This window comes from Pediculus humanus, genomic scaffold, assembly GCF_000006295.1.
Source record: "Pediculus humanus corporis 1103172107627 genomic scaffold, whole genome shotgun sequence".
NCBI classification, from domain to species: Eukaryota; Metazoa; Arthropoda; class Insecta; order Psocodea; family Pediculidae; genus Pediculus; species Pediculus humanus.
In genome coordinates, this window is record NW_002987240.1 from 108382 (window position 1) to 121714 (window position 13333).

The 13333-nt window shown below is 30.1% G+C and overlaps 2 protein-coding genes across 2 annotated transcripts; both read right to left on the bottom strand.

The window, feature by feature from the left end:
- Positions 1–939: 939 nt before the first annotated feature.
- Positions 940–2097, bottom strand: Phum_PHUM253790 (micronuclear linker histone polyprotein, putative; the record flags this gene model as incomplete). Its single annotated transcript, XM_002426401.1, has 2 exons — positions 940–1198; positions 1268–2097. 2 exons carry the CDS (start codon positions 2095–2097, stop codon positions 940–942), a joined length of 1089 nt encoding a protein of 362 aa, XP_002426446.1.
- Positions 2098–12640: 10543 nt separating this feature from the next.
- Phum_PHUM253800 (uncharacterized protein) lies at positions 12641–13095 on the bottom strand (the record flags this gene model as incomplete). Its single annotated transcript, XM_002426402.1, has 3 exons — positions 12641–12678; positions 12919–13024; positions 13072–13095. The coding sequence occupies 3 exons, from the start codon at positions 13093–13095 to the stop codon at positions 12641–12643; spliced, it is 168 nt and encodes a 55-aa protein (XP_002426447.1).
- Positions 13096–13333: the final 238 nt, after the last annotated feature.

Below are 13333 nucleotides of genomic sequence, written 5' to 3' on the forward strand. Positions count from 1 at the left end.
CCTCCCCCCCAAAAAAGAAAACTTAGAACAACAATTTTTAACGACTACGGTATTTTTTTTTTTTTAAAAACTTTCAATTTATTATTTAATTTTGAAACAAAAACAACAGCAACTGTAATAATAATAATAGTAAAGTAAAGTAATTAAAATATCAAAACGGAGAAAAGAAAACAACAGCAACAACAGCAACGCTACCACCCCGAAGGTATTTGAAAAAGAATTTTAAATTCACGAGTGGCGAAAATCGCCGGTAGGAGGACCAAATGTGACCAGATGAAAATTTTTAAAGCTTTATTTTATAATTCCTGACTCTAAATTCCTGGAAATCTTACGTGGAAATTTTTTTTTTGAAGAAATACGGTTGAAAATAAAATAAACTAAACGATTTCGTAAAAAAAAAAAAAAAAATCCCCAGAGAAAGAAAAGCGCCGTAAGAGAAATATTAAAAAAAAAAAAAAAATGGCGTAAGCGACGCTTTTCAAAAAGGGAAAATTTCAATAAAAACATCATCATCATCATCATCAACATGAATCGAGATTCGAAGAATTCGAATAAATTCAACACCGTTTTCACAAAACACATGTAGAAATAATAATAATAAAAGTAATAATTTAAATAATTAATAATAATAACAACAACAAAAACAAAAACGATAATAATAATAAATTCTAATTAAAATTTGATGTTTGCAAACGTGTAAATAAAAAAATAAAAATTAAAATAAGTAGTAAAGTTTCCTTTGACGCCGCCTGCTGCCGCTTCCGCCGCCACCGTCGCTGCCGATTCCGCGCGTATTGAAAATTTCGTGGCGAACGTGTCAAAACGTTTTTTTTTTTTCGATGAAAGGAAATTTAAATAATTTTAATTACGGTTGTCAACGATCGAAACTCAATAAAAATTAAACAACAACACAAACTCGATGGAAGATAATTAAAAATTCTACAACAACTTACCAGGTGGTTGAGGAGGATTATAAAATGGCGGAGGACCGCCCGGAGGCGGGTGTTGTGGCAAAAACCTTTGCCTATCTTTCCCGTATTCGACGATCCCCGTGGATTTCTCCGGGGATTCCGTTTTGTATCCCACACAATTAACGTGTCTATCCGATTTCACGGACGACGATTTATCAAAATCGTAGCTGTAACGTTTGACGTTCGCATTCACGGTCGTTCTTCCATCGCATTCGTCATTACCAGACCTTTCCAAACGCGACACGTGCGAATAGTAAGACGTTCGATTTGTCGATTCCGTTCGACTCGGAAAATACCGGTAATCTTTCGACGTTGCGTTTTCCTCGTTTGATTTCTCCGTCGGAACGGCGACGTTTTTACCCGTCGACGAATTTTTCGAAGGAGACGAATTCGAAATTTGATGATGACTAGGATGATGATTGTTCGATTTGTTCGTCGAAACGTTCATTCTTCCGTTCGTTGGATTTTGCCGGTAGTCGACCATGTTTCGCATGGATTCTCTTTTCAACGAGGAACAGTTGTAGGGCGAATTATTCATCATCGTCATCATTTTATAATTTCCATCCCTTTCCAAACTTCCCGTTTGCATCATGAAATTTTTATTAAACGCCGGATTCGTCGTCGTTCTTACGTCTCGAACGTTTTGAGAATCGTAACCGTAACTCAACCGCCTTTCAAAATTTGAATTTCTGTGTTCGCTCCGTCTGTTCCGTCCCATGGATCCATAATTTAAAATTTTATTTTGGCTTACGCAAAGTTTTTCCCCGTTCGATTTTGCATTGGTCGAACATTCCTCGTTGGCTCTGTTCCCTCCTAGGAACGTTTTCGCATTTTGTAATCTTTGGCTCACGTTTCCTCCTCCTGGTGATAATTTCGAACGCGTATCACGCTGAGATTGACTTTCAAAATTTTTTATGTGATTGATTTGAATTCGTTGTTGTTGTAGTTGCGAATTCGGCGAACGACTCCCGCCCCCGCTCCCACTCCCATTTCCTCCTACTCCCACTTCGACTTCGCTTTTTTCCGCCTTTTGAACGGGATTTTCGCGGAAATCACTTCGAGACGGATTCGATGATTCCGAATTAATTAACGAATCGTTTATTTTCCTTTGCTCGTCGTGCGACATTATTATTTCATTTTTTTTTTTTCTACTGTCGATTTGAACTTTTGAACTTTCACAAAAAACAAAACCCTCTCCCCCCCTTTTTTTTTTTAAATTAAAGAAACTGAAAACATTAAAAATAAAATTTTTCTGAAGCTTTGAAAAACGAAACAAAAAAAAAAAAAAAAAAAACGCGGGAAATGCCTTTTTTCAAAAAAAAATTTTCGTTTTTTTCGCATTCGATTCGAAAAAAAGAAATTTAAAAAATGGCGGCAAAATGGCGGGAGTTTTTTTGTTATTTGTTTCCTCCCTTCTTTCTCCCTCAATAAATTTGTAAAAAAAAAAAAAAGAAAACTTTCATTAGTTTTATTGAACTTTAATTCTATTATTTCCAATTCTATTCGATCGTCAAAAGAAACCATTAAATAACAATAAAAAATATAAAAATAAACGAAAGCGAACGAGACCGTTAAAGCAGAAAAAAAAAAGGAAAAGGAAAAGGAAAAAAACACGAGTATGACGTCACGACATTCTCAAAAACATTTTTCTTTTTTTTTTTTTTAATTTTCAACGGCGCGAATTTTTTTCTTTTCTTTTATGTTTAGCCGAAATCTACGTCATTAATAAAAATTTGTTTACATAAGCTAAACAAAAAAAAGGGGTTTAATAAAAACATTTCATATGTTCGATAACATTCGAGAAAATTCTAGAAAAATCGAAATGAAAAGTCATCGTCATCCTTACAACATTTTTCATTTTTTTCCTAATTCGTCTCTCAAAACAAAAAAAAAAAAACGTCATATCCGGTTTGATTCGAAAACGATTACGAGTAATCTTTTTTCGAACACACATACAAACACAAACAAACAAATAAATAAATAAATGAAATTTCCGAGAGTCTTCAGTTTTTTTTTTCCTCCTTTTATCCAGATCTCATTCACGTAAGGTAAAGAAAAAAAATTTTCAAAAACCTCCTCTTCCCCCTCTCCTCCCCACCAAAAAAAAAACTCCATTGATAGAAAAATATAAACATTGAAAAATAAATAAAAACGACTTCATTTATTTTTAATTTTCCCAACGAAAAGAGAGAGAGAAAAAAAAACTCGTTACGAGAGCCAATTAAAAATTGAACGGATTTCTTATAAAAAAAAAAAAAAACATTCGTGGAAAATAAATAAATAAATAAATAGAATAAAATAAAAATAAAAAAATACAAACAAACAAACGAAAATAAACGGTAAAAAGAAAGAGAAAAAGAAAGAGAGAAAAAGAGAGAAACAAACAAGTAAGTGAAGAAAAAAAAAGTGAAAATAATAAAATTGAAAAGAAAATAATAATATTAAAAGTGAAAATTTTTTTTTTTTTTTTCAAGTCCTTAAAAAAAAAATGAAAAAAATGAAAGCGTGCATGGAAAAAAATTCAAACGAACGATTTTCAATGGGACTCGAAAAATTCTCCAGAAGAGAAAGAGAAAAACAGAGAGAGAGAGAGAGAGCGAAAGAGAGAGAGAAGGGAAGAAAAGTTATCAAATTTAACTTATGTACGAAAAAGAGGCAAGAAAAAAAACCTCCGCCATGTTTTTAAATTTCTCTTTCTTTTCTCTCTCTCTCTTTCTCTCTTAAAAAAAACATTATATGTTTATTAATAATAATAATAATAATAAGAAAATGACGTTATCAAAGTTTCTTATCAAAAAAAAAAAAAAAGGAAAAACCTGTTAGCATCATATAATTAAAAAAAAAAGAAAGAAAATTAAATCCGAAAATAGAAAACGAATGGCGAAAACAGAAAGAGACAGAAAGAGAAAAAAGAGAGAGAGAGAGAGAGAGAGATGAAGTTTTTTCCAGACTTTTTTTTTCCAGAAAGACTTAATACCATTTAAGCTCAAATTAGGAATAAAAAAAAAAAAAGAAAAGGAAAAAAGAAAAAAAAAGCAAAAATTTAAATGCTCCGAGTCATTTAAAACCTTTAATAATAATAATAATAATAATATATAATGAGGAAAAGAAACCTTAAACCTTCCCAGTTTCCGACCCTCCCACTTTTTCCCTTCCACCCTCCTCCTCCTTTACCTCCTCTTCCTGATTTTCCTTTTGTTCTATGCTTTCAATCTGACTCTATTCCAAAAAATTTTTCATTTAAGGTTTTCCTTATATATTTTTCACCGAAATTTAACCAACCGACGTTGTTTTTCTCTCTCTCTCTCTCTCTCTTTTCTCTTTTTCTTTCTCTTTCCCTCTTCTTTATTTTATCACGCTTTTAATAAGATTTGCATTAATTACTTTTAAAAAAGAGAAAAAGAAAGAAAGAATGAAAGAGAGAAAATAAAAACCTCGCGCCGGCGGCGGCGGCGGTTTTTTTTTTTCTGCCATCGTTTCGTCAAAAAAACAACCAATTACCCCCCGTTCCCACGCCCCCCCACGCCCACGGCTGCCTCCCTGAATCCCTTGAAAAAAAAAAAAAAACAGAAAAAACAGGGGAAAAAAATGACACCGAAAATATTACAAAATCATTTAATTTAAAACAAAAAAACTTTCAATGAATTTATTTTTAAATAAAATTAATGACTTCAGGTATTAAAAAGGTTTTCTTTTTTTTTTTTTTTTTAAATTCAAAATAAAATTTATATTTTTAACCTTTTTTTGAGGGGGGGAAGGGAGGGGGGAGAGCGACAGAAACGAAATTAACTTTAAATAAAAAAAAATAAAAAAAAAAACGGTACAAAAAAAAAAAAGAAAAGTCTGGTGCTGCCGTTTCTGCTGTAGCTGCTGCCGCTGCCACCGCCACCGCCCCCGCCGCCTCTGCTTTTATTTATTGATTTGCTAAATTTTTTTTTTGTCTCTCTCTCTCACTCTCTCTCTCTCTAACTTTTTAAAAACGCGTAGAAATTTTTAACAATTTAAAACGATTTCATTTCAAATCCAATTAATAACGATAAGTTTTTTTTTTTTTTTTTTTTTTTTTAACGTTTCCGTTTCGTACTTATTAATAAGTAAATAAACAAATAAATAAAATGTAATAATGATGATGATGATAATAATAATAATAATAATATTAATAATATTTTTCCGTTGCGTTTCTTACGGCAATAAATTTTTTTTTTTTTTTTTAACTCGACAATAATAATAATAACAAGAACACGTGTGTTAGTGTGGGGGGATTTCAACGAAGGAAATGCGAATCACGATGGCATTCCGGAATTAAATGAAAGAAAAAGAGAGAGAGAGAAAAAGGGGGGGAAGAGAAGAAGAAAAGGAGGGGAAAGAATAATGCAGAAGAAAAAAAAAAACGAAAAAATAAAAATGGGAAAAATTCAGTGATTATTATTATTATTATTATTATTGTTGTTGTTGTTGTTGTTGTTTACACCAAAAAAACGTGACGTAAAACTTTCATTTAAACTAATAGCCATGTGAACAACAATAATAATAATAATGATGATGATTATAAATCGATCTTTTCAAGACGAAATTTCGAAAAGGAAATATAAACCTCGATATTTTCTCCTCTCTTCCCCCCTAATACCTTCCTCCCCCGCTTTTACCGATGCTCCCCGTCGTGTTAATCTAATTTTAATCATTTTGATTTTGATAATGATGACGACGATGATGAGGACGATAATGAAGGCGAAAATGACGAATAATTTTCCTCTTTTTTTCGGGGAAAAGGGAGGTGGGTGGATGGAGGGAGAAAAGGAGGGAGAGAGAGAGAAAGGAGTAAAATCACGATTTAGTTATTCGAGTTATTAAAAACCGCAGAATATATTTAATATTAATATAAACACGATGATATAAATTATAAAATTTTCTATCAGGAAATTGAAATTTTCAACAAAAATTAATAAAATAACTTGAAACATTTTTCCAAAAAAAAAAAAAAATTCCCCTTCCCCTACCCCTTCCCCTTTCCCCGTCGTCTCTTCCATCATTGTTAAATTCCTTTATTCGAACGGAAAACGTGAGAGTGAGAGAGAAGAAAATAAAAAAATAAAAAAAATAACAAACGAGAAGAGAGAATGAGAAAGAGTGAAACTAATAAAGAATTTTCCAAGGATCAATTTATTTTTCAAACGGACAATTTATTACATCGGGGAGAGAAAGAGAGAGAGAGAGAGGGGGAAAAAGAAAAACCATGGCGGATCTTTCTTTCTGTGCGCCGAATATACAAAAAACCGATTCCGACCATTGAATATTAAAAAAAAAAAAGAAAGAAAAAGTTTCGAAACCAAGAATTTATATTCAGTTTGCAACATGGCGCGCGCGTTTGTTTATAAAAAGCAGACATAAAAAGAGAGAGACAGAAAAAGCCATTTATAAAATTTTTTAAAAACGATTACGTACGCAAATACATATTTTTATGCAAGCATATACACAAAACTCACGCACGCACGCACGCACACGTACATCTTCTTTTTTATATATTTTAAAGTGGATCGCGAAAAAAAAAAAAAAAAATATGAATAAATAAGTAATTTGTCCATTATTATAAATTCTCAACAACCCATAAAAAATAATAATATATTTTTTATATTATTATCATCATCATCATCAACAACAACAACAACTCCATAATAATCATCATTATTATCATCATATCTCCATATATCTCAACCCGCAAAAAGTTCGGAGAAGCAAAAAAAAAAAAAATTTATTTAAAAAAAAAAAATTTACGGTTTTTAAAACGAATGACTTAACGTAAAAATCATCATCATCATTATTATTATTTCTTATTGACCGTAAAAACAATTTCCACAAATACGTAAAAAAAAAAAAAAAAAGAAAAAATAAAAAACTTTTCGACCCCAAAAACAAAACGAAAAACTTTAACAATCTTTCAATTTTTTTCAATTGATGCCACGACCTTAATTCACATATCGATTCCCATTTCATGCGTTGCTTATTATTATTATTATTATCATCAACGCTTTTTTTTATTGTTTCTTTTCCGGGGGGGAGAGGGAGAGAGAGAGGGAAATAAAAACTTTCACTTACAATCAAACTTTCGCAAAGTAAGTTTACGACAACAACAACAAAAAAAAAACGCGGCGTTCGCGTACGTAAATAATTTAAGGCAACATTATAAATTTAATTTAATTTATCGACATCGTTCACTCACGCACCCCCCCCCCGCCCCATTTCGTCGTATAAACCATTTAAGAAAAAGGTAATAAAATTTATTATTATTATTATTATTATTATCATTATTATTATTTTTTATTCGTCCGTAAAAAAAAAAAGTAAAAGAAAACGCGAATGAAAACGTCGCGTTCATTTCGTTTTTTAAAACGAGTCGTCAAATTTTTTCAAAATATCGAAAAAACGGAAATGCCCCCCAAAGGAAAATCGTTTCTTTTCCGCCGGAAATTCAAATTCATCCTTAAGCGAAAGAAAACACTCAATCAATTATGCTCTTCCTTTCTCTCTCTCTCTCTCTTTAATGAATTAATTCGTACACATCCGGTACGAGTCGGGTAAAAACGTCTTACTTAAACAATAATTAAACAAACGAAACAAACGATACAAACGACAAACGGCGAAAAAATTGGTGGAATTTTTTTTTCTTTTACCTCCCCTCCCCCCATCTCCCCAAACTCTTTTTATTGCCTTTTTTTTTTTTAATACCTTTAAAAAATTATTTCGTCTCGACGGTTAAAAAAAGTAAATAACGGAAAGAAAAAAAAAAAAAAGAAAAAATTTCATTTTGTAAATTAAATAAATTTTCTGTCGGGAAAAGTAAAAAAAAAAAAAAAAAAATTAAATTTTCTCCTTTAATGAAACGAAACGAAAACGAAAATAAATAAAATGATGAAGAAAAGAAAGAAAAGGAAAAAGGAGAAAAAAAAAGGAAAAAAAGGAAAAGAAAAGAACCGGAAATTCTCTTACTACAAACTTTTTTACTACCACTATGTGCTGAACTACCTACTTTTTTTTTCGTTTTCGTTTTCACGTTTAATTTTCTTAAATTACGCGTTCGAATCACAGCAACAGCAACAGCACGAACAACAACAACAACAAAAATAATAATAATAATAATAATAAAAGAAAATTCGGGGAAAAACGTATATAATACGAATGTGACCGTAAATGTGATTGAAAATAAAAGGTGACAAATTTTCCCCCTTTTTACGGGTTTTTTCCAAAAAAAAAAAATTTTCTTTTAGAGAGGGAGGTGGTGGGGGGGAGAAAAAACTTTTCATTGAAACGAATAATTAATTAATTACTAGTAAGCGGTGGAAATAATAATAATAATAATATTCATCATCATCACACAAATCTTTTTATCAATCAATCAAATTGTATTTTTACCATTTCCGTGACGTCAATTCTATTCAACCCCTTAACGAACTTTTACACAACTATAACGATAATGATAATAATGATAATAATAATAATAACAAAACCAATTAAAATTTCATTTCGGTAAATTTAGTAACAAAAAAAAAAATTAATGTAAATATAAATCGATGACGAAAATTCACCTTTTTTTTTTCTTTTCTTTTCTCCGCGAAAACACGCCGAATTTCGCGACAAAAATACGATATGAATACACACGGATATGATAAAAAATAATAATGATAATAATAATAACAATCACGACGTTTTCAACATGATATTAAAAAAAAAAATACAATAATAATAATAATACATTGAATCGAAAACCGTCGCCGTGACTTTGTGTGCTTGTGTTCGTGCCGAAAAGCGCGCATCCGCTTCGGTGGAAAAACCGAACGCGACTAGGCTATGGCGGGCTCACTCACGTGCTCCAAAAAAAAAAAAAAGGGAAATAAGAATATCGAAGAGCTTGCGGGATGAAAAATAAAAAGCGAACGAACGACGAAACGAAACGAACGGATCGAACGCCTTCTTCCTTCGCTTTTCTCTCTCTATTTTCTTATACACATGTATATGTATGTGTGGAAAAACTGTTTTTTCCATTTTTGTTTTTAAATTTGTCGCCGACGACGACGAGTTTCTTCGTTATCGCCCGTTCGTTCGTTTCATAGAGTATAAAGCTAATGATGATGATGATGATGAATATCTATTTAAAATTTTATTTTATTTTTTTATTTACGTTTCTCATCCGTTCGTTCGCTTTCGCCCGTTATTTATTTATTTTGTTTTTTTTTTCAATTTCGGAAAACCTCTTTGTAAATATAAATAAATTTCACTTTTCCTTTTTTTTTCTTCTCGTTTTAAATTAAATACAAAAAGAAAACAACAATTTTCTCTTCTTTTCTTTTCTTTTCTTTTTTTTTTTCTCTTTTCCTCAAAAATTTTTCTCAACACGAAACCAACACGCACTTTTTTTTTTCTTTTTTTTTTTTTTCGAGCATGTGCAAAAATGAAAATCCCTTTTTTTTCCTCTTTCTATTTTTTTTCTTTTTTTTCTTCTTTTCTTTTCGTAACTTTTCATCCAAGTGTTTTCCCATTCAGTCAATAATAACAAAAACGATTTTTCTTTTTCTTTTTATTTCCGTTTTTCTTTTGTATTCTTTTTCGAATTAGCTAAGAATTTCTTTTCTTTTTTTTCCCTCCTCTTCCTCCTCCTACTCCTCCTTTTCCTTTTCGAATAATTAAATTTAAAATCGAATTTAAAAAAAAAAAAAGAAAAACTTTTTCTCTTAAAATCATTTTCGTCCTTTGAAATTATTATTATTATTATTTTTTTTTTTTTAATTCATTAATTTTTAATTTTTTTTTTTTTTTTGAAAAGCTGTCTGTGGAAACGATTCGAGGGGCGTGAAGAGCACTAGAACTCATTTTATTAATAATAATTAAAAATAATAAAAACCATAAAATTTAATTAATGAAATGTAATATAAATTTTAAACAAACAAACAAACAAACAAAAAAAAAGCTTTTCACGATTTTTTAAATAGGTTAACGACCTTTTTTTTTTTTTTTAATTACAAAAAAAAAATTAACGGATGAAAAAACGTAAATACGTACGATTATTTCACGTGAAACGGTGAAAAGAGAGAGAGAGAGAGAAAAGAGAACAAAACAAAACAAACATGAAAAACATTTCGTGGAAAAATTCAAAAATTTGCAAATTTGAAAAGGTTAAAAAAAAAAAGAAAAAAAAGCAAAGACTACTTTTCGTAATTAATCAAAACATTCGAAGCATGAAATGAATGAAAATAAAAGGCAAAAACAAAACGGAGCGTAAGTTAAATACTAAATACGATAATAATAATAATAATAATAATAATAATAATAATAATAATAATAACAATAATAAACACGTTTCGAAAACGTCTTCGCAAAAAAAAGGATTTAAATAAAGAGCGACGAAAAGAAAGACAATTAAACAGCGACGAAAGTGTAAGACAAAAAAACATTTTTTTTTTTTTGTTGCCAAAATTCAAAACATTTACGCGCGAATTCGGGAAAAATGGAAAAAGAGAGAGAGAAAACGTTGATAAAGAATTAGGAAAATAATAAAAGGGAAAATTTTGAATGAAAAGATGATAAAACTTTTAAAAAAAAAAAAACTATGAACAAAAATAAATGAAATCGTGCGTGAGCCGCCTCCGACCAAAAAAAAAAAGGCGCGCGAAAATGATAAAAACATTTTCTAAACCCACGACTTTTCTAAACAACAACAACAAAAATTCCTCGAATCAAACGTCGAGAGCAGACGAAATTACTCGTCATAACAATTTGATTCCTATACAAAGTTTTTTTTTTTTTAAACGAAGACTTGAATAGAAAATTCCGCCTCCCCCCCCAAAAAAAAAAAAAAACACAAAAAGTTAAAAGCGTGTTGTGTGGCTGACGGGGGGAAAATAATAAAACGCGCACGCGCACAAAACAACTCGAATTACCTGAATAATTTATTAATTAATAAAATTACGCATTAATTTTAGGGGGGACGGGATAAAAAAAAAAAACGAAAAAATGCATTAAGAACGATACGACACCTGACGTCACGACGACAAACGTTCGAATATACTACAAACGGCGGCATTTTAAAGAATTTTTATATTAGTGAAAGCAACGAAACTCTCGACGTTTTTTTTTTTTTTTGTTCATCCGCTTCCGGTTTTGACGGTTTCGAAATCATATCAATTTTATAAACGTATTATTATCATCATCATCATCATCACAATAATCGACACTTCAAATCATTCTCATTGAAAAATCGATCAAAATTTCGAGTAATTGATTGATTTAAAAAAAAGGAAAAAAAATTTTTTTTTTTTTTTTCCCGACGGTAATGACGAACATTCAGAAAATAAATTTCGTACAAATATAAGTTCGACAGACGAATCGATCGATCAATCAATCAATCAATCAATCAATCAATGCGTATTTTTATTTGATGAAATCGCAGAAAAACCAAATTAAAAAAAAAGTTAAAAAACAATTAAAAAACTAAAATTAAAAAAATTAAATTTCCAACGTATATATAATCCGCAATGGTTGCAGAAAAAAAAATTTAATAATAATAATAATAATAATAATAATAATGATAATGATAATAACAATAATAATAATGATCATCAAACGCTCAAACATTTCGCGTTTCAAAAAGGAAAAAAAAAACAAAAAAAGCTGTTTGTGAAGATTTTCCGACAGGTACGCGGGGCAAATTTTAAAAATATAAAATTGAAAAAAAATAAAAACAACAAACAACAACCACAATTGCCAACAACAAAAAACAACAAAAAGAATAATCAGACGAGATTTTTTTTTTTTTTTTTTTAAATCAACATCAAAATTTATAAATAAAAAAAAAAGAAAAAGAAAAAAAAAAAAAAAGAAAACTAAAAAAAACGTTCAATTATGAACGTATTCACGTGTAAATAGAAAGAACATTTTTTTTCTTTTTGTGTACGTACACGATAAAAATAAAAAATAAAGATCAAAAGGCATTGTATATATTCTTCACATCCTTTTTTTTCCTTTTCTTTTCTTTTTCTATTCCCTTTTTAAAAACATTTTCTTTGAAAACACACAAACCTTTTTTTTTCTTTCACGACTGTATAAAACAAAAGAAATCGCGAAAAAAGGTTTTGTTGTGCGCGTGTATATACGTGCGATAGTGTATTCACTTCCTTTTTTTTTTCAGTGACACATAATAATTTATTCGTTTTTTGTTTTTTGTTTTTACGCAAATAATTTCGAGAAAGAGATAGAGAGAGAGAGAGAGAAAACACTTACCAAAATTATAAGACTAGAAAAACAACACCGAGAACAACAACAACTCAATTCAATTCGCACACTCGACAAAACAAACTCTCTTTAACAAATAAATAATAATAATAACGCAAATAAATAAAAAACACGATAATAAAAATACATTAAAAAGTGAAAATTTAAATTTTAAAAGGATAAGAAAAATAAAAAAACGTGGCAGGAGAAAGAAACGAAAAAAAGACAGAAATTTTTTTTTTTTTTTTCTTAGACACGAATAATAAATTCCAAGAGTTAAACAATGTGAATTCGAAGTCAAACAAAAAAAAAAAAAAATTCTTTTTCAACCCCCCGCCCTCGCCCCCGTCTCTCCTTATCCCTTTTATAACAACTCTTGAAAAGGTTCGTTCTTTCGACTTATTTAACCCTTATATAACAACCGTCATGAGTCCTTTTTCCAAAAGGACTTGAAAAAGGTTTTAATGAACACTATTCAAATTTTTTTTCTTTTTCCCTCCCCCCCTTCTTTTCTTTAAGAACGTCGAAAACGAAAACTCATAAAAAGTAAAATTTAATGCTTTTTACTTTGCGAAATTTTTTCTTTTTTTCATTCGTTCACCGTCATCATCATCATCATCGTTACAATCATCCCCTATCGTTTAGAGTCTTCCGAAAAAAAATATTAAAAACGACAAAAAAAACTCACCTTTTCCGTGAAGCTGCTGTCGATTGGGTTCCGCTTTAAGATTTTCTGCCGTGTGTACGAGTTCGTCTAATTGCGGCTTTTTCTGTTCCAATTCCCGAAGAACATTCTGGAATAAAATATAAAAGGGTAAAACGTGACAGTTTATTGATAAACCATCGGTAAAAAATTTAAAAGCATTACAATTATAACATATACACATATAATAAAAACTTTTGTGTGGTTTGCCCGCCCCTCTCCGTTTCGAGGAAAGCCCCCGTCCCTCCCCCTTTTACCCGCCCCCTCATTTTTCGCCACGCCGCGCCACATTTCCGCAAAACAAATGACAATATTCAAACATGTATTATTATATATAAAATTCTAAAATGAGAAATATAAACGAGATTGAATTTTTATAAAATTTCTTTTTTTTTTTTTT